The 23,977-nt window shown below is 41.0% G+C and overlaps 1 protein-coding gene across 1 annotated transcript; it reads right to left on the bottom strand.

The window, feature by feature from the left end:
- Positions 1 to 3,671: 3,671 nt before the first annotated feature.
- STIL (STIL centriolar assembly protein) lies at positions 3,672 to 23,625 on the bottom strand. The gene is made up of 16 exons (XM_071564688.1): positions 23,406 to 23,625; positions 22,260 to 22,367; positions 20,749 to 20,864; positions 20,453 to 20,640; positions 19,265 to 19,512; positions 18,350 to 18,433; positions 18,144 to 18,230; positions 16,389 to 16,536; positions 15,128 to 15,237; positions 14,195 to 14,309; positions 12,349 to 13,392; positions 10,888 to 11,053; positions 9,901 to 10,126; positions 7,886 to 8,078; positions 7,023 to 7,276; positions 3,672 to 5,199 (listed from the first exon to the last, which is right to left on the bottom strand). Exons 2-16 carry the CDS (start codon positions 22,349 to 22,351, stop codon positions 4,374 to 4,376), a joined length of 3,897 nt encoding a protein of 1,298 aa, XP_071420789.1. The 5' UTR covers positions 22,352 to 22,367; positions 23,406 to 23,625; the 3' UTR covers positions 3,672 to 4,373.
- Positions 23,626 to 23,977: the final 352 nt, after the last annotated feature.

Here is a 23,977-nt window from a genome sequence, read left to right on the forward strand (position 1 = left end):
GAGCGGAACACTCCTGCAATGTGGCCGAGAGAGATAAAACCCCAGCAGTGGCCCGCCTGCCCTGATAAGCTTCTAAACCCATTATTTATGAAATGATTCATTATTATTTGGCAATTTTATCGAAGGAAAGCGGAAAATTATTGCAGGGATATGCATAGGAATAACTCCGGAATGCATGCCTTCTAGCTTTTTATGTGTGTGTGCTTAGATGCTCTTAAAAAGACACTGCAAAAAAAAAAAAGTAATAAAAAATTGCACTGAGGCTGCCCGCATCTGAATAGCGATTCTTTATTTTAGTCCTCTTGGAGGTTATTATGCCCCTGTGTTTTTGGTTTTTTTTTATTATTATTAAATATGGAACACCTACTCTGTTCTTAATTAAATTTAATGAGCCAAAATAAATTGTTGGAGATGCTGAGAGAGGGGGAAGGGGTGTGGGCTGCTTTGGGACAAGAGAAGGTAAATAAAGCACATCCAGAGGAGATGTTTTGGAGAGAAGTGGCCCCATCCCCAGCCTTCCTCCCCCCACACTGTGCTTGTGCTGAAGGGTTGAATTGGGATGAGCTCCCCCGTCTCGTCTCCCGTGCTGGGGCGGGGTGAAGGCCGAGCATCCTTGATGGGCTGGGGGATGTCGGGGACTGGAAGCAGAGTGGGTACCGAGCCCGTACCTCTACCCGTCGAAAAATTTGGGATGTGAGCGGAGGAGCCTGGAGGAGAGGGGTTTAGAGAAGAGGAAAGAGTGCCCTGGGTCTTCCTGTAGCAATGAGGGGCAGCCAGCGGAGATCGGGGCCGGCTACGCGCCCCGTCGGGGAAGGGGCCCGTCCCGGCCACAGCGGGCCATGGGGACCCCCGGGCCATCCCAAAGCCGCCATGCAAGTGGAGGGGGTGGAGGGCACGGGTGGCGGGCGTGTGCGGGGTCGCGGTGCCCTGCGCGGCTCTTGAAAGGCGATGGGACGCGTGAAACCCTCCCCGAAATGCCAGAGGGTCCCGGCATGGAAAATGGGGAGGTGTGGGTCACTTTAGGGTCCCGGTTCCCTTTCTCCGGGCACCCACGGCTAAAGTGGTCCTAAAGGCAGCGGCGGGGAGCGGTTTTCCACAGCTCGGGGACCGGCCTGTGCGGGAACCCGAAAATCAACGAAATCTTCCCGGCGCGGGGTGGGAAGGAGGGGGCGCGGGCTGAGCGCCTCCTGGGACGTCCCTCGGTCCCTGCTGCGGGGCTTGGGCGAGGCGGTGGCCCCCAGGCCGTGAGTGCAGCCCGGGGCGAGGGGAAGAAGCGGCGCCGGGGCAGGGAGGACTGGCCGCACCTGCCCGTGCGTGTCGGGAGTGGCGGCGGGGGTGGGTTGCGGGGGTCGCTATTGTCTCCCCGCCACCTGCACACCCCCCGCAGGGGGAAATGCCGGAGCTGTTATTCTTCCTTTCACTCCTTCCCCTCTGCCTCCCGCTCTGGACGCGGCCGTGGGAGAGGTTTCCACAAGCCCTCGCCGCTCCCCCCGCGGTACGGCCGGGGCCAGGGCCGTGTCACGGCCGGCAGGAGCCCGCACGATGCCGGCAGCGTGCGTGGGGCGGCGGGGCAGGGACAGTCACGACGCGCCGGAGAGCCCGCCGTGCCTCCCGCCAGGAAACACGACCATTTTCAAGCCGGCTCCTCTAACCAACAGGAAGCGTTAAAGATAGAACAGCCGGGGCTGGGCGGGGGAGATTAGGAAGCCGAGCATCTTCTGAGCACCGAGGGCCGCTGCGGGGCCATTCCCAGCCGTGCCGGCCCCCGCTGCGGTCGGAGCCGTGGCCGCGCTCAACCCATCTACCCCCGCGCTCAACCTCAACCCCACCCTAAGCCTGAGGGGGACCCTCGTGGGGCGGGTTACGGGCACCTTTCCCTGTCCCTGCCTCGGGCGGCTTCCCAGGGCTCGGCTCCTTACCACGCTTTCACTAGAGAAGAGGTACAAGTTCTGCCCACAGAGTGGGGAGAACCAAAATGATACAGAGTAAAGCAGTCAGTGATAAGCCGAGGAGGATCAGTACCCTTTAATCAAACAGTATAAAAATCTTTTATTCTAAGTAAAGCAAAAGAGCTAGAAACAATCAAAGGAAGGAAAAAAACCCCAGACCAATAAAGCCTTAAACAGGGCTGATCCATCACCCTTCTCAGTGCCTGACTCACCTTTGATTGAATTTGGGCCCCAGTGCTCAGTTAACACAGCCAGACCTGGCTTCACCTGATTTTTACTTCAAACTGCAGTAGATGCTTCAGGAAAAAAAAAATCCAGACATCTTGAAATTACTCAGCACACTATGAAAGAAAAATGCTGCTTTAGGGAAGGGTGTGTTTTTTTGTTGCTTTGGTCAAGTAAATTAATGTTTCACTCTCTCAGAGGTTGCTGTCCAAGATTATATGATTTGTGTAACTTAATATAACACCACACCCTTGTCCTGAGCTGTGTGCAAGTAGCTAGGCTTTTGTTTTCAAATTGTTTCTATCCCTCAAGCATTTGAAGAAAGTCTTTAAAATATTAACCAATACAACTGTCATCTTCCTGTGTTTCCAGACATTTTACAATAGGAAACAAAGAACAAAACCCTGCAACAATAGCTCAGAGGTATGAATTGCCTCATTCATCTCACTGGAATGTTCAAAAACATTAACTATTTTTTGACTGATTCAGCAGAAAATGTGCTGGCAGATAATAAAGCTTATGCCTGATCCAGGGGAGATTCAGGGAGTGAGAAAGGCTTTATTTTTCAGCACAGTGAAGTAGCACCTTTCCTGAAAGGAAGCAAATATCCTTGTTGATGGAAGAGGCTGCGTGAGAGGAGAAATTCTGACATAGTTTAAAGGGAGCTGCTGCCTTCTGTATTGGCTTTGAAATGGCACCCCAATTCTGTAATAAATTAATTAGCAATTAGTGCCCACTCAAACACACTATGAACTGACAACTGCAGGCCTCTGGATCTGACTGGGAAAGGTCATGGATTTTAGAGGCTGGTGGTTTTAACCGTTAGTTTAATACTCAGAGCAGGAAAGCCAAGGTCAACTGTTGTTGAGACAATGCCATCATTAAAGTTTGTTCCAGCCCCTGTTAAAGCATGTTGATGTGTTACGGCCAGTGAGAAAACACATGGCTCGACTGCCATTCGGCACTGTCCTCCCACAAGGAATGCTGGGAACAGGAATGAATCACCACTTCATGCAACAATGTCTCATTCCCAAGACCAGGACTGTTGCACCACTCCTCTGTCTCTTAAACCACGTCCTCAGAGGCACTGGCCAAAGGTGAGAACTGTCAGAGGAGAACCTGAGGATTGCACCAGTAGGGACAACACACTGTAACCACCAAAGGCTTACTACTCCTAGAAATTGAACAAAAGTCAAAGTTTTAACAGAACTGGAATTTTAAACCATAAATAACCAGATTCTTCAGCTAGTGGAATATTATCATCACAAGGTTATGGGGAAAAGAGTAATTTCATTAATAGACTGTAGAACTTGATGACAGAACAGTTACATGTTAATTCAGAACAAAGTAAATGTTATTTTTGCTTACCTCACCACCCAGTATCAGAATTCTTGAGTTCAGGAGCAGGTGAACCAGTGAACTTCCAGTTAATCATTCTAACACTGACTGGGAAGCCACATGTGTCTTAAATAAATGCATCATCAGACAAGCAAAGATTTTTTTTTTTAATGAAACCTTTGACATTTATAAGCAGTATGTAATTTTAAATAAATAGAAAACAATGAGGGGAGGAAAATAACCTCACAAACAAGTTTTTAAAAAGTGCTAGTTTTCCCCAATTTCCTTCAAAGATTTCATGATACAAAGAGTTACATGTGCCATTTTGGCTGACTTAAAAATAGTTTTATGCAAAGTAAAGCCATAGTTATACTTCCCTTCTTCCACCAGACACAACACACACACAGTAATCCAACCATTCAGCAAATTTCTAGAAATTAGTGCTTTAGCTGTGTTACCCCTGCTCTGCCACACACAGTATCGGTGGATCATAGTTGGGACAAACATGTAAAAGTCAGTGTTTTTGAAAAGTCAACAGAAGAACATTTAAGCAATCACTGTTAAAATTATAATTAAGAGTACATCTTGGGCTCAGGTTGATTCACCTTTTATATGCTTTAAAATCACACCTAACTGTAAACAAAAGTGCACATGTATGTCAGCGCTGATCAGCACCACCTCAGCCAGGCACTTTAGAGGTGGCTGTCCAAGACCTGGGCTGAAAACTCAGCTCTGCAACGTTTTACATTGCTGCAACACAGTGACCTCTTCAAAGACAGCTTAATCTGTGGTTTTCTGTCATCTTTTACAAAGAGGTCCCTCTGATTTGAAACAGTGCTTGCCAGACGTCTCGAGGGATAGTCAGAACAACTTTGGTAACTGCCTGAGTTGTTTCACATCAAGAATGGTGCCAACAGAATTTATGCTGTTTGACTGGTTTAATGTTTCAAGGGCTGGAGTACGTAGATTTCCAGTGAAGACCTGAGTTTGTCCGTCTTTCCTACCGGGTTGTTCAGTAAATTCAACCCTCCCAGGTAACAATTTGGCTTTTGATTTCACATCCTTTAAGAACTGAACTGAGTTTTCATCTGCTTGATCTGCTCTGGGGGGAAAAATTTCATTTGCAATATTTCTTAATACAGGGTTGTTTAATTCTGGTGGAGAAGCATTAGCAGTCAACTCTCTGCTGTGACCTTTTAGGTGAATGGGAAGTCTTTCATCAGTTCTTTTGGATAGTTCACTCCAGTGGTTGAAGCTGTCCAACACACAGGTACAGTTTTTGCCTGGCACACTTTTGCTTTTGACAGTGCCAGAATTGCCATCTTGAACCTGCAGTTCCTCTTCATCTTCACTGCTGTCATTGCCCTGTATCAGCCCGTATCGCTTCATGTACTTCTTGGTCGCAAAAGACATATTGTTTGGTGAAATTAAGCTAAGACCCACCATGCTCTTGTCCGTATTTGTATGCAAGATGTCTTGGAGAGAGAAATCTGCAGGAGGATTTTGGCCCGAGCGACTGAGAGACAGTTGAGATAGCTGTTTTTCACTGAGATACTTGAGTGCTATAGCGTTTGCTTCCATGCTCAGATCAACAACGTTAGGAGTTAAGCCACACATGCTGACATTGGCAAATGACATATAATTTAATCCAGGCACCACTGCTTCAGGATTTATGCATGCCAAGATGCTGAAATCAAAGCATCAAAAAGTTAGTTTAGCATTACAGGAAAAGTATGAATTTCACAATATAGGAATTCTGCTCACTGTACCGATTTCTCCTTCCTTCTGAACACCACAGTTCCATCAGGCTGCTCAGCACTAAGATCGAACATTCTGCACTGGAGAGCAGCTACTCAACCCCACAGTACCCAAACACTGTGTTAGACAGTGGATGATATTCCCTTCTGATTCAATACAAAGTACCCTCATATGATGAACCCAACTCTAGCAGGTTTCAAGACTGGTTTTTGTTTTAAAGCAGGTTTGAGCTTTTGGTCTTTTCTCAACAGTGAGTGTAACATTACACGTCTCTGATCCTACGACTCTAGATTCTACCATCCAACCCAAATTTTGTAACTAGATAGAAGATAAAAATCCAGTGAGAGACCAAGAACATCTCTTTTCCAATGCATGGCAATGCCAGGATTTTTTCAGAAACTCTGACATAGTATCGGTTTCCAGAAGCCTACAAGGTTCTAGTTTTTTAAGGCATCCTTCAGTAAGAAAACATTCACTCAGTCTTGTTGTTTGGGACACCAATTCTTTGCATACATTACATGTTAGAGACTAAAAGGACAAGCTCCGGTACACCAGCAGTAGTTATAAAGCAGTGCATTTAGTACATGTGTTGTATACTCATTCACAAACCCCAACTCCTCAAGTCAACAGTTAAAGAAGCTTCCTATTTCACAAATTCTGAAGTTTGCTTAGGGAAAATAAACTGGCTCAGATCAACAACCACTGATCATGCTGTAGAGTTGCACTGTTTCTTTCTCTACTGAGTTGTAGACCTTTTCTCAGAAATGTTTATCAGTCATGAAACTGGCAGAAGGAAGAACTCCACCCCACTCCCCAAGTTTGGAGAAAAAAAAACTCCAAGAGTTCCAGTTTTGTCCTATGGGTTCACTCATTAGCACATTATTGACATTAAAAGAATACTGACAGACTCTCACAGCCAGTAAGGTAGCCCAGGAATTCCAGAAAAGCACTCAATAAAATTCAAGTGGAAAGGGGAGAAGAGACTTTGTATGACTGGAACCAGCTTTTTATATGTAGCTGAAGAGAAGATTAATTAGGAGGTGGTTAGGTTTTTTTGTTTATATAACAGTTAACATAGCAGGATCAAAACAATAAGGATGAAAGTGAAGCTGTACCAGGCAATCAGCCTATGCCTAAGCAGTTATATAAGTAAATTCCTGTGCCTAAAACCTCATCTTCAGAAGTTACTTCCATTCCTTCCTCTGTTTCAACATGGGTGCTCCCCTCCCCAGTCACTGCAGTGTCTCTGTTCAAGGGAAAGCACTCCCAGTAACAAGCAATTAGGACAGAACCGGTTTTGATTAGATACCAAAGCCATGGTAACAGTTTCATGTATACACTGGTGAAATGCAACACAAAGGTTAAGACGCAACAAGAAAATATAGAGCTGTCTCCCAAGTCCAGTGTTACTCTGGAGTACTCTGACATAGCCCAAAGGATTGAAATTACTCAAGCAGCCTCATTATCCTAGGGAATTGCATGCTACTGCATGCACAATACTTTAAGGATCACCAGATCCTCTAGAAGCTAGAACTGCTTGTGTTATATTTAAATAATATGAGTTACTTAAGAGCAGAGCTCTTAAACTTATCTGAAATGCCCATAGCATGAGCCAGTGTTTCACCTTTGCAGGACATGTAGATCAAGTTGCAACCAAATCCCCAACGGCAATGATCACAGTCTCCACTCATTGTGCCAACCTTCATTTCCAGTTGGATCTACAAATTACCATCAAAACCACCAGTATTTTACCTGGCATTCTCCACTTTATGTGTATTTTTCTTCATATTGCCAGGTGAGTCCAGTGTCACTCCAAGACTCTTCAGCTGTTTGAGTGTAGCACTAATGACACTCTCTTTATCCACCACTCCTCCGTCAGTCACTGAAGCCACTTCTGTTCTATCATCAGTATCCTTATACTTAGGACCGTCATCATGAAGAAATACAGATTTTACAGGCAAGTGATCTTGCTCTTCTGAGGACTTTAAGAGGTAGTTTACTTGGCCCTGCAAAAAAAAGAAGGGAAGAGACCACATGGCAAAAATATGATATGCAGAAGCTGTCAAAAACCAAAATCTTGGCTTATTCTTATTCAACTCCAAATACAACTCGATGGGTTAATAGCTTATTCTGACAAAGAAGGCAAATTCAGATTGAGCTCAGATGCAATCACTTAAACTCACAGCAGTGTAGTCAAACACTAGAACATCTTACATTTCAAGCTTTCTATAAGAGTCTGTTCTGAATTTAGGCACATCACTGACATTCTTCAAGATTAAAGTATCTGCCCTTTAAGGGACTTGAAGGTAAAATACCATGCTATTTTAAAAGCCACTAATTCGGGAAGTTATCAGCTGACATCATTGAAGAAAATAATTATTATTTATTAGACAGTAGACAATACTCCTTGTATGCATGAAAGAGTGAAGTACAAAATAACCACTTAAACCCTTTAGAAAAAAAGAACCACAAACTTAGAACTTTCTGTAGAGCACAACATGTGAACTTGAAAACCACACACAGTTTTCATTGATGCCAATACCACATCATAACTTCAGCAGAGTGCTGTTCTGACTATTGCACTCAGTGCAGCTTATAAAATGTGCATGAATTACCAGCAAGTCCTGGTAAAGCCTCTGATCCTCTGATGGATGTCGAGGCAGCAGCGAAGTGGGTGGCTCTGAGTTCTGCTCACTTGTTACCACCACCTGGTTGCTGGCTCCCTCCGATGGTTCTTTCTGTAAAGACACGCTGATATTTTCTTCCAAGGATGAACTGCAAACAAGTGCCTGGGAAACGTTTCCATTTCTAGAAGAGAACACCAAGATAGCTAGACATTTCCTTGAAACAGAAAAAGCATAATTAGCACTACATCTACCTTATCATTTCATGAACGGAGAAGAAAAATCAAGTACTGCTAACAGATCCTTTTGGTTTATCTACTGCTTGAGACTTTGCTCCTTTCTGCAGTCATTTTCTTTCAAAAGTCATTTGAGGACTGAGGAAATACACCTTGCAGTGTAACGCTACAATGGTTTTTCAAAAGATGATTTAGAAGCAGCAATGGCTTCTCTGGACTAGTCAAAACTCAATGACAGTCTATGACAACCTTAGATGAAAGGAAATCTTAACAATCTGGAGTTTGTCTAACGTTTCAGCATTTGTATGCACACTTAAAAGCCTTTAGGAACAAGTATCTTTCATATGCAGTGAAATATGACATTCAAAAAGCTGGTTTTACCAAGGTGAATAACTGATGATGGAATTCCTGTAGCAGTTTAAAAATTCCTCAGACAGTTACAAACACACAAGTGCACACCGAGTATCACGAACTGAGAATAAACACCCTGTTGAAATATTTCTCAAAATCAGATGTGAAAGAGGAGCCATAAAGGGTAAAAAGGGTAAATACTCTAGAATGAATTACAACATGATCCTCTGCTTCCCCCTCAGTCACCTGGTGTGTGCATCTCATAAACCTTTTGAGACCAGACATATCAATACTACCATCATTCTGAGGAGATTCTTAGGCAACCCTCCTCCCCCTTCCTGTTCCTTCTGAGGAGACAAGTGTAAGATAAGGGAATTTCAGAATTCAACTGATCAATTGCCTGTATTGAAAGTGATAAGATTTAAACCACGTGATATACTAGATAGTCAATGTAGGTTATCACTACAGTTACGATAGCAATTATTCATCATTCCCAAAATTTTCCTTCTCAAAGAAATCTGGATGATGCTCTACGTTCTTACTACAAGATACTTATACAGCTATTTTACAGGTTTATGAATCCAAGTTGAAAAGAACACTAAGATGGCATTGTCCTAAAATACAATGTTCCGAAGACTGATTTGAATCCATCATATTTGTGGTAGCAGTATATGTTTGCAGATAGAACTTTATTCAAGGACTATGAATGTTTAAGTTACAGTTTAATTACCAACATCTTTCCCAATCCTTTGGTTTTTTATACTTATAGATTACTTTATCATTGGAAGTGCTAAATTGTCGAACTATTCCCTATGCAGAAATAGCATCCACATAGATAATTAAAAACAGTTATAAAATCGCTTTCCAAATCAGTCTGAGATTAGTCATTGCACTATGAAAAAATCTGAGCTTAAAAATTATTAAACTCAAGTAGTGAACTCAGTACTTGCATTCATTACACACAAAGTAATTAGGTATAAAATCTAGAGAAATTCAGTGAACAGTCACATAATTACAATCTCTTTGCCCCAAGACCTTCAGAATTGGAAAGGTTACAAATGCTGACAGGGAAAAGCCACTGTAAAAAAACAACTGACTATAGCAGCATCCCCTTTCCCAGCCAGGATTTAAGGTAAGAAAAGGAATGCTGCCAGCACTGTACATGCTTTTCCAAGCTAAAGGCTTTTGCCATCAGCTCCTGCTAAACCTGCATGACTGATAAACACAGACTCTAAAGGCAACTGTTTCGGTGAGCTGTACAATTCAATGCATAATTAAAAACCAAAAAAGGGAAAGAACACAACTACTGAAGTCAGGTGACTATTTATAATTCCCATGGATAAAAATATTATGAAAGTAGTAACTTATGAAAGGCAGTTCAGCCTATTATGTGAAGACAAGATATTTCTGGTTACTTACTGGGGAATGTTCTGATTAGTTCCTTCTTCCACAAGATGAATACTCTCTACAAAGCTGGGAATGTCAACCACTCTTAAGGAAGAAGCAATACTTGTATTACTTCCATCCTGTTCAGTGTTAATTGAAATGCTTATGTCTTCCTTAGAAATCTCTTCATCCTCGTTTTTCCCTTGTGGTATGGAGTCATCATGTTTTTCTGAGGCTGTATTCCAAAATAAACTAGCACCTAGGACAAAATTAAAGACTTATCCATTTAAGAAAGTCATTACTTTCTTCTGAGACCCTTTGGCTTTATAAAGCTAGAGGAATAATTTTCTCCAATTCATGTTTTTTTCACCATTTTAAAAGTGGTTTAGGATTTAAATCAGCTATGAGATGCCAAAACATCATTCAAATCCTAGTTTCTCCTAAAGCATACTTGATGAAAAGGAAATGGTCACATTAAATCATTTTAATGCAGACCTTGAGCCTGTTTGAAAGTTACCCCCAGACTAACCACAATATTTCCATGGATTTAACAAGAACCAATACATTAATATGTAACTTTACAGATACAGCTGGATCACTTGCCTAAAGGAAAGCAGGTACAGTCTCCTCTTCCTGCATGATTTACAAATAACATCAATAATATATTTATTAGAACACTATATGGCATAGAAGCTATTAGTTTTCAAAACAGCATATTAATTCAAAAAATGTGTGGATTTTTCTTTCAATAAGGCACAGTTTTACATAGAAGACCTTTCTAAAGCCATTGGTAAAATAATTTTCAGTGATGGCCATCACTGCCATTACAGCCCAAACCCAAAAGTAACTCCAGCCTAAACTTGCAAATAACACCAAGAGAACTCAGCTAGTTTTTGGATCCAGGTGCACACATTTGCACAGCTTCAGCAGTTCTGCAAAACATTTTCTGCATGCCCAAGTAAATCCCAGAAACATCCAGAAAAAGTGATGCCAGTCTATTTTAAAAGAATAAAGCGTTACCTGTGCTCACAGCAACGCTCACACTTTTCCTCATGTGTGAGCGTGGTGAGGTCTGTGTTTCCATAGAAACAAGGTCCCTTTGCTTCTCAGGCTGCAGAGCACAGCTCGCTGCTGCCGGCTCAGAGGAACAAGCCTGGCGAGCTTGTGCTTCCAATAAGCGTTGGATCTGAAATGGTTATTAGAAAGTTGAGATCCATACAAGAAAATATAAGCTATAATTGGCAAAAGTGAATTACTAAATTGTGTCCCTCTAAGATCTGGATTCAAATCCAGGCTGCATTGCCACAGGAGTCTGATAATCATCCAGTTCTCAGCAGTGCACACAGCATAAAACAAAACACGAATTCTGACGTTGGCAGAAATAGCAAAGAAGAGGTTTAAGCACACTGGCAAAGCCAGCACCAAGACAGCTTGAGTAAAGCCTATTTGCACCACACTTGTTGGAAGTATTCCTTGTCCCTTTCATTCATATATAAAGCCTATTAACTACTTATGAGCCAAGCATTCATATGCCAACTGTCCCTACACCAACTTTGTATTAATTACTAAACTAAGCACTTAAACGGTAAAATTAAGTTTGCCCAGGCAAATCTTCACTCTAGGATTTGCATTCACCCTGTCCAGCAATTAGTTCACAGCTTCAGGGAGAAATACCTTAACAGTAAAGCTTGCATTTCTGCAATAAGAAGAGGTTTCTCTCTCTCATGCCCATGCTTTGAGAGCTTGGTTTCATGCACAGGAACTATACCAAAAACATATTCCAGCTGTAATTTTCTAGTTTAAGTATTGTGAACAAATTTCTTATTCCTATCATTCAGCAGCAGCAGCAATATTTAAGCTCTGGCTCTTCAGCCCCAAATCATACTCTGCAATATACAGAGGCAGCAGTTTAATTAAGGGGCTGATATTTTGAGGAAACTTAATCTGGTAAGGTAAGAGAACCCAGCAAGATCCCAAAGCCCACTTTTTCAGCACAGCAACAAAGACCTAATGAATCCTGCCAGTTTGCTGCAGACAACTGAAATTTTCAGAACAGCTCAGGGAGGTGCAGGCTTGCAGGTAGACAAAGCAAACACATGAGAACATTCTGTGTGTCGTCTGTATGTTTACAATATTCCAAAGCCTATAGCCTATGCAATAATTTTTTTTTCACACAAATATATATAGCAAGGCATTTATACATTTTCCATTGCAAAAGAGTGCTAAAGGGAAACCCTCATGTTATGGTAACATGATGAAATAAGAGCAAAATTTAATTAGATGCAAGCCAAATAGTTTTCATTTAAGGGGTACCAGTTAGCAGAGCTCATTAGGACCCCTCTCCATCCTGACTGCAGCTGCTATGACAGGCTCCCTTGTTCCAACATGGATAGACAACAGTTAATTTAATTCCTGTGGCAGGGGAACTATCAAAGCATAATCACCAAGAGGGTAGAAGAGAAAGCTGCCATTTCCACAAACCTGAGCTTGAAGTAATTTGAGTTGTCTATCTTGTTCTGTAAGAACCCGGTATGCATCTGGAGATAATCCCATCATTCCATTATCTGATCCTGCTTTAGAAGCAGGCATGTACAGGCACGGTGAGTGGGCTGCACAGAACTGTGGACTCGAGGGGCTTGCACTTGACAGCATTCTCATTCCGGGTGATAAGCCACTGTCGAGAGCACAGCTCCCTGTTTTCCCATGATAGCTCATGCTTATAGGGCTGCTTGTGGCATATCCCGGATTGGAGCAAATATTTGGGCAAATCATATTTTGATGGAGCACCGCACATGGCTTCTGTTGAGCCATCTCCGACTGGATTTCTGCGCCATGTTTGGGGTTCACTTGACCAATTCCTTGCCACGAGTTTACTGGATTATAGTGGACAGAAGGAGGACACTGACAGTTGCATCCTGAACAGCAAGGTGGCACTTGAGCTGGCACCTGCAGGTCTGGTGGTTGTCTGCAGCTGTCTGGTGAGAAAGCAGAGTTGTAGAGGACTGGTTGTATAACAGCAGGAAGCTGCTTGGAACTGGATATTGATGTTTTCCTAACTGGAGGCTCTCCCTGTTGTGTGAGACTTTCAGGATTTAATACAAATCTTTCTGATGGCTTTCTGGGGTGGTGCACAGATGTATCTGGGGAAGGCCCACTACAAGGGGTTGAAGGAGAAGATGATCCTGAACTTTTTCTTAATTGAGGGCAAGCTGTCTTACAATGCGTCTGTTGAGCTTGATTTCCTCTGGAAGGCACTGAGGCTGGAATTTTCTGGTTTACAGGATTTGGTATTTGCCGCGAAGAGGGATCCCCCATATTAGCCGAAAAGTTCTGCCTGTCTTCTGAGTACTGGGTGGGGTGATAAGTAGATCTCAAGCAGCACTTCTTTTTAATAGGCTGATTTGGCACTGAGAGTAGACTTTTAGCATTTGAAGTCCCCATAGGCTTAGATGCTTTTCCTGGTTCTACAAAACTCCCATCCAAAATAAGTGACAGTTCTGGCACTGAAGGAAAAATCCTGGTAACCTGAAGAGACAATTATGCAAATTTAAGATAATTTTAAAATATTATCACTTCTTTACATGCAGATTTTCCTCAAAGAAAGTGTTGTCATTGAAAATCAATATATGACAGTTATCAAATTCAAATCAACTACACATTGAATACATTCCTAAAAGACTGGAGAATCCAGATAAAGAAAAAGCAGTAAGATCTCTAGCATCATTCTTAAAGGAAGAAATTGCTTTCATACAGCATAACAGTCATGTCTACCAAATGAATGCTCCATGTCATTAGGGAGCACATTTCAGAGTATGGGTATTCCCCTACTAGAAGGGGACTATATGTTCCCTCTTACTATTCTTAGACCCAGCAGACAGGTACAACAGAACATATTTAATAACCCACAACTGTCACATCCTTCTAGACCTATGCTGTACAAGGGTTGCTATTTATTGTATTTGTAAACAATTAAGTAAAAAAAGGACATGGTAGCAAATCTTTATTCCTTTTACTCCAAAATACCCAAGAGTTTACTGTCTCTTCCTCAGACAACACAGCTCTTCCATTCAACAGTAACAAGATTCCTAAAGTAGAAACTACTATCTCTGTTTCCAAATCCTAGCATTTACAGGAATTAAAGTGTCTAGAAATCTGAAAAAAAGCAGGTTAACTAGAGCAGGAGTTAGGACTTTTTGTCTATTTCTTCAATTCTGTTTTCCTTTTCTAGCACTTTAAGACAGAAGCTTTACACTCTCCAGTCCCCTTACAATGAGTTTTGCTGCTCTAAGTGCCACATTTGAGATGTCCAGAGCAATTATTTACTTACCTGTTGACTCACTGGGTGAGGACTTGGAATTGGTCTTGGGGATAAATCCTCATCTTCTACGCCAGAGTCATGATCACTTGCTGACAACTTGCTGGGTGAAGAGCTCTGGAGAGGACTAAAACCAAAATAAATCAAAGTAAAAACATTTGGTTGTCAGATTTGGCAGCAGTAACATGAAATGTCATGTTCTTCACTGTGCCATCTACAGTGCAATATCAGCATCATTTTTCCAAGAAGCAGTTGCTATCCATCTTCTCTCTGGTTAGACAGGGAGTTCACACAGCAAACAGTTTTAAGATCAAACAGTGAAAGTACAAATGCTGCTTTTGGGCAAAGAGATACTAACCCTCCCTCCTCACAGCCTCATATATACACACTTTTTAAGTGACATTCTAACAGCAAAGCACTGATTTATATTAAAGATAGGAAGTGCTACAGTAAAGATTGCAACATTGTTTGAAGGAAAATAAAGGCCATCTCAGTCATAGATAAAAATTTGATGGATAACCCAGGTTCTTAAAAATTGTTATGTTTCAACCTATCCAGGCCTTGGAGCTCTGGGAAGTGGGAAGAAAAAAGGAATTTTTACCAACTTAAGTAGATTTTAATTAGAGATTTGCTTCAAAGGGCAGTTCTCAAAGCTTAATACAGTGAACTAAACCTTCATGAGCAGGAAGCCTTTTCAGAAACACTGACTGTATAAATTACAACCACCAGTACCAAGAGTTGAACTGAGTCGTTTCTCTTGGAATACACTCAATTTGACCATCTTACTTGAAAAATATTAACTCTAGGAATAAACAAAAGCACATACAGAGATTTTAATGTAAAAATATGTATGCAAGCTAAACTGACATATGGCATAGAAGAGGTCAAAAACCTCATCAAAAAACCATTTCATTTTTGCTTATAAATGACATCCGAAAGATTTACCTTCTGATTGGAAGTTTCTGACAAACTCTGCTGAAGAACTCAGTTTCTGCATTTTGGCTTTCTGCACTCAACTCAAACCGGATAGGGCTCTTGTCTGAGGGTTCAACATTCTGGAATAAAGTGTTCCATATTTGTGAAGCATGAAACTTTCAAACTTTTAATCACTGAGGTACTACTTCCAAAGAAACAGTTTTAAGGTAATTTATATGATTATTTACTGCTTGCCCTGTACTTTTAAATTTTTCACCACTACAAGGAGGCAGGCAACTTCCCTTCCTGTTTAACACTGTTCCCCTGCTACCCTGTGAAGTAGTTCGGCTAATTATAGCCATGAGCAGATGCTTCCTTGCTGTAACTGCTCAGACACTCTTCCACAAGCCTTCACCACTGTAGGAAACAGCAAACGTTCCTACACTGCTTCACACACCACAGTTGGGCAAGTCCTGGAGGCAACAGAAGTGACCCTCTGTTGAGGGGCTAGTCACCTTCAGGAAGCTAAGCTGTCCTTTGGCTAAAGGTGGAAGGCAGCCCTGAACAGGGCAATTTGTTTGGGAAGAGGAGAATAAACAGCACAGGACACACATGGCAGTCACTGCTTCTTTGCCAGAGCATAGCAGCATTTATCAGGCAGATTGACAATTCAACTTCAGATTTTGCATAAGCCTAGGAAAACATGCAAGGAACTGATATTTCCTATAATTTTCTCAAACCTTACTAGTTATCTCCCAGAGACGGTATCATAACATTCTTTCAAAGAGTCACTTTGCAAAATGATAAAATTGTTCTTACTTGATTACTGTAGCACAACAAGAGACCTGTTGATTAGGAACCACTGAATTCCTTCTTACATTAAACTTCAAGCAAAGCACATGACTTATCTTTGCTCTCTAGAAAGCATCACCCATAGCAGCTGTTAGAGGTGGGCAGTGTACACACGGCACACCAAATTAACAAATGCTGTAGGAAGTCTGAATCTCTGCTCAGAGCCAAAAGGTCAGTAGGAGGAAGGAGCACTAACCAAGCACAACACAGCACATTTAAAGATAGACCCTTAATGCTGTTAAGGAAGTGAGCAGTGCTGACTTTGGAAGTCATCTCTTAGTTTGAGGGACAAATGAATTTACAGTAATCACTGGAAAAAGGTAGCTTTATAGAGCTGTATCATTTTCAAACACTGCAGTTCCAATTAGGTCACATTATAATGATTCCTTTATGTCAATTTTTGAAGTAACATGATGCAGTAGAAAACCAACCCACTTACTTTGAAGAGCTGTACTGTTTCACGGCAAGTTAAGATCTGAAATCCCAGTTCAGTCTGTCCACTGCATGGAACACACTCATAAAATTCTGGTTCCTTGTGTGTCAACGAATAAAGCACAATAAGAAAGCGCCCAGATTCTGAAAAACATCTAAAATAGAAGCAAAACACATCTTTAAAAAAACTTAAAACAGGAAGAAGGTCCTTAGAGTCTCATTATAGTGAGAGAAGTTTCACACAGTTCAGCAAACTAGTGAATCACAGCACTCTGAGTGGTGCTGAGCTATAGATAGAGCAGATGGACTTATGATTGAAATCACATAAAAATCAAAGAAAAGTAAAGAAATTAGTCTCTTCTGTAGTTCAAATCTGTATGATCACTCAATACTTGAAATGAGTTCCTGGAAAACTTCTGTTATAGCATAGAAGAAAACATCTGTAAAAATAATATTGTGCTTTATTTTCCTTTTAGAATTTAATTGAAGATGTGTTATAGAGATAGTGGTTCACTTATCCCTAAACATCCAACAAATTCTCATTAGCAAAGAAATTTAACAAAAAAAAGTTAAGTTGAAGTTATTTCTTTTCTGCAAGCTGAGAACAGGGAGTAACAAGTTAGCATTTTTAACACAAAAGTTCAGGGATAATGACAGCAATGTGTTTCCAGGAAAAAAAATTCTTTTTATAGCACTTGTGACATGCTTGCTTGTGAGATTTTGTTTGCTTTTCTTCAAATAATATATGGGATAAAGAAAGCAGTAGAAACAGGATGCTTGAAAAAGGCATTTACGCAGAACTTCAAAATTATGCTTATAACTTAAAGAGTTAAAAATGTCTGATGCACAGATTAGCCAGTTAGCCTGCAGAGGTTAATTCTGTTTGCATGGTTCATCAAATCTCCTTAATCCACTTCCATGATGGAATCAGTGAAAGTTAATGAGAGTCAAGCATCTAACTTGCCTATCTAATATCTAATTGGGCTCTTATCAGTATTTGGATGTATTTAAGTTGTTAAGGGAAAGAAGTCTATTTTGTAATTACACACACATCTGTTCATTAAATGTGGTTTTATTTCATAATTTAAAAACAACTATGGTCAAACAGATGAAATGCTTAAGCATAAAGCATATTTTAAAGTTTCATTTAACTGAAATACAGTTTTAAAATATGAACACCTGAAGTCCCCCTATACAAACAGAACTTGGCAAACATTACAAGTGAAAAGATGTCAAGAATGAGGAATGATTATCTCCTAACATCACAATGAAAAAACCAAACCAGAATGCAAAAACTATTACAAAAACCCGAATATTTAACAGGACATCTTAACAGGGCAGTATTAGGCGCAAATCAGTATTCTTCAACATGTTGGTCAGGCACAACCAGGGAGAAAGCTATATTAAAGAAAACACCCATAAGAAAGGTTCAAATCCAACCCCAAAACCCCACCACTGTTTAAAATGTTTCCTGGTTATGGCCCCTTCGTTAAACTAAAATGCAGTGACTTTAGTGATATTAATGTTTACCCCTTTTTATCTTTGAGATATCAGCCTAGCTTTTCAACAATTCAGTCATAGAACATTTTGAGGCAGAAGCCAAAACCAGAAAGAACATTTAAAACAGAGAGCTTTACCTCTATACAACATATAAATCACAGAATTCCCTCAAATATCTTTGAAATATGTTGCCATGCACTTTTGTGGAATACATCTTTAGGCAGCCAACAGGTTCTATGTTTTACCTATAGAAGTGACTTGCCTTTCTTGGATTGAAGAACTGAATAAATATCGCAAGCAACAGGCCCAGACTTGAGGACTACAGACATGAGTAACTCCACTCAGCCACCTAGAAGTAAGAAAAATACCAAGTTACAGACGGTTCTGTTACCAAGTTTCCACTACGTAATCCCTCAGATACATCTCAAATCATTATGTGTATGAATCTGGACAGAGCAAAACACTTACACTCCAACCAACGGCAGAGCATAAGCCTTGGGATCAGACTCAAGCAGCAAAAGTAATTTTCGTGTTTGGTCCATAGTAAGGTAGCTGAAAGAAAGCAGAAGTTGGTTTTTTTAGTATTTTGGAAGGTAGCCTTTCAGAAAAAAATTCTGAAGAGAAAAACGTAAGTTTAGAAAATATTTTAAGAAAATAAGTTCAGGAAAAAAATAAAAATCAAAACTACTCTTACTCCACACTTACAGCAACTCCCGTGCTTTTCATCAATTCCCTATGTATCAAAGAATTATCAAGGACAAAATGTATTCAGTATTAGTACTGATTTTAGTGAATACTAGAACTAGCATTCACAACAAATCCAGAGGTGCAAATCACGTTAAATTTGAAGAATAACTTTCAGAAAGGAATTCATAACGCAATTCTCTCTACAAATAAAATGACACTCAGTTATTTCAAATTATTTCCTTGATCTAACCTTAGCTCATCCTACTAAATTAGTTACCAGTCAAAATGATGATTCCCCAAAACCATCTTAGAAGCACCATTAACAAAAAAAGGTTTGATCTGCATTCATCTGATTTTCATTCTAGGGCAAGCATTGATATTGTTTAAAAAGCTGGATGCTGGTTATATTTATTATGTTATTTAGAGGTGTGTCTCCTTACCCCAGTAGGAAGATCCTTCTACTGAAGCCAAAAGCAAGAACTTCTACTGAACCAGTTAATGTTTCTCCTCCATCCTATTTCCTGTTTCTTGTTCATAACTTTTTATATTTTTCCAAGACTAGAAGTTATGTTATTCTTATGCCAGTTGTTTTACTAAAAAGCAAAGTACAGTTGAGATCTCTCCTACCTTCCTCCTTTAAGAAAGGCAACAAACTGCCAGGCAACTTTGACAGCTTTGGCAATACCCTTTACTCACCCACATTTATAAGTTCCTTGGACTTGTGCAATATTCATAGGACTGTTCAAATTTCTTGCAAGGGCTGTTGGAATGATTGGGACAGACTTCACTGGGGTGTACTCCAAGATATTTGCCACAGTAATAGAAGCCCAGTGAAAACTAAAATGTAGATTATCCAGGTTTTCTGTGAAAACAATGTGAGCTCGAACAGTGAGCAGTTTAGAAAGATCCAGTGATTCTTTACTGCACAAACTTTGCTGCAGACCCTAGAAGGAAAAAAGAAGAGTAAAATACACTAAATTATCTTCCTGTAATTACCATGATTTAAGATGTATTACACTAGGAACTCAAATCATTCATCACAGCTACAACTGCAATAGGTACTATACAAAAAGCCATTAACTCAGGTGTCCAAAGCTCACTGCTCTACCAAATGTAATGACTAATGTAGGATACACTTGAAAATTAATTATGCACACCTTAGTATTGTTTTATGATGTATTAAAAATTTTTGTGTTATATTAATTTTTATGTAATTTAAGTAACAGACAGCTAGAAGGCTCAAGCTGATCTGCTGAAGTTTTCTCACTTGTAATGAATTAATTTGTAATTTAACATCTGGATGTACCATCATGATAAAGTTTAGATGTGAAGCAAACTTACCTTGTATTATAAAATACACAGTATGACACCTACAGGGAAAAATTCCCAGGAATGGAAGGTGTATTTAGCAGATTATGTCTAAAGCAGAGCACAGAAATGAGCAGCACACATTTCAGCTATGGCTACCAACCTACACAGTTCTTGTGAGTCACTTCCTTAGCAACACCTTATCAACAACTGCCCAAGTACTGCAACACATCCATGATAGTTTTGGGATTAAAAAAAAAAAGCTGTTTTCTCCTAAGTAAGTTTGCTGCAATCATTGTTTTGCTGGTTTTGGTGTTTAGACCAGCGGTCTATTAGTCAGACAGCAAGATTTTAGTCCAAGATTAAAGACTGTGTGATCCTTAAACACCTGTGACAAATAACTGATTTTAACAGTTTCCAATACACTTTTCAATGACACTCAAACAGCTCATTTCACATAATTAATTACAGTCTTACTTCAGCTGTGATGGAAATCAAGCCCTATGCATAGTCCAGTCTCCTGTCTAGATGACAGTTTATTGTTTAGAGATACAAAAGTTGCTAAGAGCTGCCTACCTTGAAAGCCAAGTTGATATCTTCAGCCCTGTGCACTATAATACTATCTGAAGAAGGTCCCCAGGCATTAATTGTACATGGAATCAAAAAGTCTCCAGGAAGAGATGCAGTTGGAATTTTGCCTGATCCACCGGCAACTTCTCGACCAGGATCAAAGCGGTCTATTGTCAGCATTATGCCTTCCCCATCTTCAAAATAAATAAATAAAGTTAGAGCCCAAGAGAAACAACTCAGGCTCCCTAATAACAGCTATTCAACCAACCAATATTGACTGTCTACCTGATGTTTAAAATTACCTTCACTTACTGCAAGGGTCCCAAGCAAAAAACAGGAGAACAGTTTCTTTTCGTTCTGCTTAGCATGGCGATAGGCAAGGCGCAAGGTTTTCTCCTGCATAGACAGCCTGGGGTTTCTAAGAAGAGACAATAAGCAAGTTTAAGTCACAAATCATCTTAACAAGAGTCTTTGCCTTGACTAGTCCAGTAAACCAACATCAGAAGGGAAACAATTTTTCCTATGGAGAATACATAGCAAGGAGAGAGAAGAGCTTTTTTTTCCCTGGAGAATTAGTAACAATGAGAGAGAGAAGCTTTTCCATCTTAAGGGCACCATTGTCACAAGAAGTAGAAATGAACACAAGTGAATTATTTTAATAGAATATGGGAAAAGTTAGAAACACTAAAACCAAATCACAGGAGCTTTAAAAAGTCTCCTAAGTTTAAAGAGTAGAAGAGGCAACAAAATCTTAACTAATTTTGAAGTGGTGTTCACTCATTCCAGCACAGTATTTACTGTGGATGCTGACAGCAGACGCAGATGGGACTCAATGACACAGGAATGCAAGCATGGAGAAAGGCTGGGTAAGTACAAAGTCCCTACTTGGTAAAAAATGTAGTAAATTTGTAATCTGGAGCATCAAATACTGCGTTATTTTAGCTTGAGAGAGCTTCTCTGATTTTGACCTGAAAAGCAGTCAAAGTTGAAAGTGAAGCTACTGGTTTACGTGAATATGGTGATGGTGGCTCACATCCTACCTGCTCAACATTAAGTGAAGGGCTCCATAAAAGTAATTTACTTTAAACTCTATTTAAATGTTGACCTTTTAACACTAACTCAAAGAAGATTATGTGGAAAGTTCAAGTAGATGCCCTTCTGACCTGTATGTAAGGGCTGTCTCCCCTCCACACGCACAAATATCCATATACTTGCTCTAATAACGACAGCAAGATTTCTGTAGCACCTGTATAAAAATTTTTTGTGTGTGTGTGCCAAGCCACACACACACACACGTATAAAATTATCCATTTGAGTAATAACAATCAAATTTTATCCTCTATTTGTTTTTCAAGTCAGATTTGGAATAGATTGCCCTAGAAATTCACAAGTGCTTCATTGGAACTTTCTGCATTTTAATCCGGATTCCTGAAGGAAGTCAAACAGTTAGTTGTGAGTTTTACATGAGACACACTGTCTGCATCCTACTTGTCAAAAAGACATTTTACTCTGTAACTACTTAAAGACAAGGAAACACATGTTGAAGAAAACTACAAATATGCAGTTACTTCAGAAAACTGAAAGAAACTAAGTCACTTTAGACTGAGGCACCACCAGCCCACTCGACTGTGTTATACCACGGAAAGTGAAACTCAAATCTTTGCAATGAAACCCCCTATACATTTATAACACTCTGTTTCCTTTTCCTTTGTGCCTTGTCATACAATAAAAATCAAAAGATAAAATGAGGCTTTGAATCACACAATTCATGATTTATTTTAACCTTTAGCTTAACAAAAGAGGTTATCAATACCTGTAATAAGTAATGTGTGCACCAATGACATCACCCATAGGGACTGGGTCCCAAAGGGCACACCTGGACAGAGGGAAACTGAAAGGGACCATCCTTTCAGGAACAAATCTGGGAAGAAGATCACAGAGATAAAAAATGGATTAATGTACATAATTATCTTATATGTTTAAAAAAGGAATAAAGGTGTGGCACTGGAAAAACAAGATTTAGGATACATAAGCTGTTGGTCTTTCTTTTTGTTTTAACTCCAGCTCAACAAAGCAGAAACTTTGTCCTATGAAGTTGTCAGAGTTACAAAGTCAACACAAAACTTTTATTTTCCACGTGACCGTTTTCTCTGTAAAGCCTTGGAAGATGTGTAGGCCAAAACACAAGTTTGCACATAAATCCCAAGAAAAAGCTTCTCGGGATATAGTTAAGGGAAAAAGACAGCTATCAGTAGAAACTCCCATGGCACACAAAATATCTTGATTTAGAAAAATTAACATTAGATAAGCTTCCTAAAGCCCTGTTTTAGTAATTTTATTTAGGTTGAGCATTCAATCCACTATAGCTTTGAAGACTACTGAAATAAAGGCTTAGCATAACTCAAATAATATAGTGCAAAACTTGCAAAGAAACTTCAAAGAGACCTAAAGAAATTAGTACATAAACACATTCACGTATTTACACGAGCAGGATTAGATTTTTTTGAGTTGTGCAAACCAATTACATTAAGTAAAACACAAAACAATTGACAGTCCACATCACTTGGCAAGTACCTCAACAACTTTTAACAATAACCAAGAAGTTTCTTTTGTAGTTACTTGAAGTGTGAAACTTTGCCAAGAAAAGGTGCTTCCTTTGCATTTCCTCAAGTCGCCAGGAAAGAAATTTATTTTTAAGGCAGTCCTTTAAGGAACTCATCCATCTATCACATTTCCAGCAGCACTCCATTAATTCCCATTACAAGCCAAAAATAAAACAAGTCAAATAAATCAAAAACACCCCCAAATTTAAGCTTGTTAAAGGGGAAACTTGCTTAAGGCCCCCATTTCCACTAGTTTTCGGCAAGCACGACGCATGACTCCCACTCATAGCTCTTTATACCCCGGGGCGCACTCGGAGAGAGGCTGGGGGAGATGCGGGCCCTGCCGGTGCGGGTACCTCGGATCCAGGTCGGGCCGAACGCTGTTCGGGCAGGGTAGCAGCTCTACTCGCCCACCCTCCTTCTGTCCCCGTCGCGGGGCCTGCCCGCGGCAGCCCCTCGGGCCGCGGAAGGGCCGTGAGGGAGGAGCAGCGACCTGAAGGGCTCCGGTGCCACCGCGATCCCCGAGGAGCTGCAGGACCCGCCGCGTCCCGCCCGCTCCGGCGCCTCCTGCGGCTCGCGACCACCCTCTGCTCCGCGCCGGCCAATCAGAGCGCACGTCCCGCCCTCTCCGACTGCCTCCGACCAATCGACGTGCGGCGGGGAAGGGCTCGCTCGGCCAATCCGAGCGCGCCCCGGGGAAACCAACTGCCAGCGCGCGCGCAGGGGGTTTAAAAATGCCCCATCGGGGCGGGGGGTGCGCAGGCGCAGTGCGGCGATGCGGAGGCGTTGCCATGGCAGCGCACGGCGTCGCCGCCTTCCTATCCCGGCGGTGACGGTGTGGGAAATGAGCCGATACTGCCAGGCCGGGCGAGCCGTGAACCGACATTCCCGGTCCTGCTGCAGCGGCGCTGCGGCCTCGGCCTTTCCC

The sequence above is a fragment of the Pithys albifrons genome, chromosome 10 (genome assembly GCF_047495875.1).
Source record: "Pithys albifrons albifrons isolate INPA30051 chromosome 10, PitAlb_v1, whole genome shotgun sequence".
NCBI lineage: Eukaryota > Metazoa > Chordata > Aves > Passeriformes > Thamnophilidae > Pithys > Pithys albifrons.

Coding starts and splice junctions, on each gene's coding strand:
- STIL (XM_071564688.1), bottom strand. CDS start 22,351: ATGGTCCCTTTCAGTTTCCCTCTGTCCAGGTGTGCCCTTTGGGACCCA. Junction 20,641..20,748: donor GACCCTTGCAGTAAGTGAAG/GTAATTTTAAAC, acceptor TTTATTTTGAAG/ATGGGGAAGGCATAATGCTG. Junction 8,079..9,900: donor ACTAATCAGAACATTCCCCA/GTAAGTAACCAG, acceptor GTTCTCTTCTAG/AAATGGAAACGTTTCCCAGG.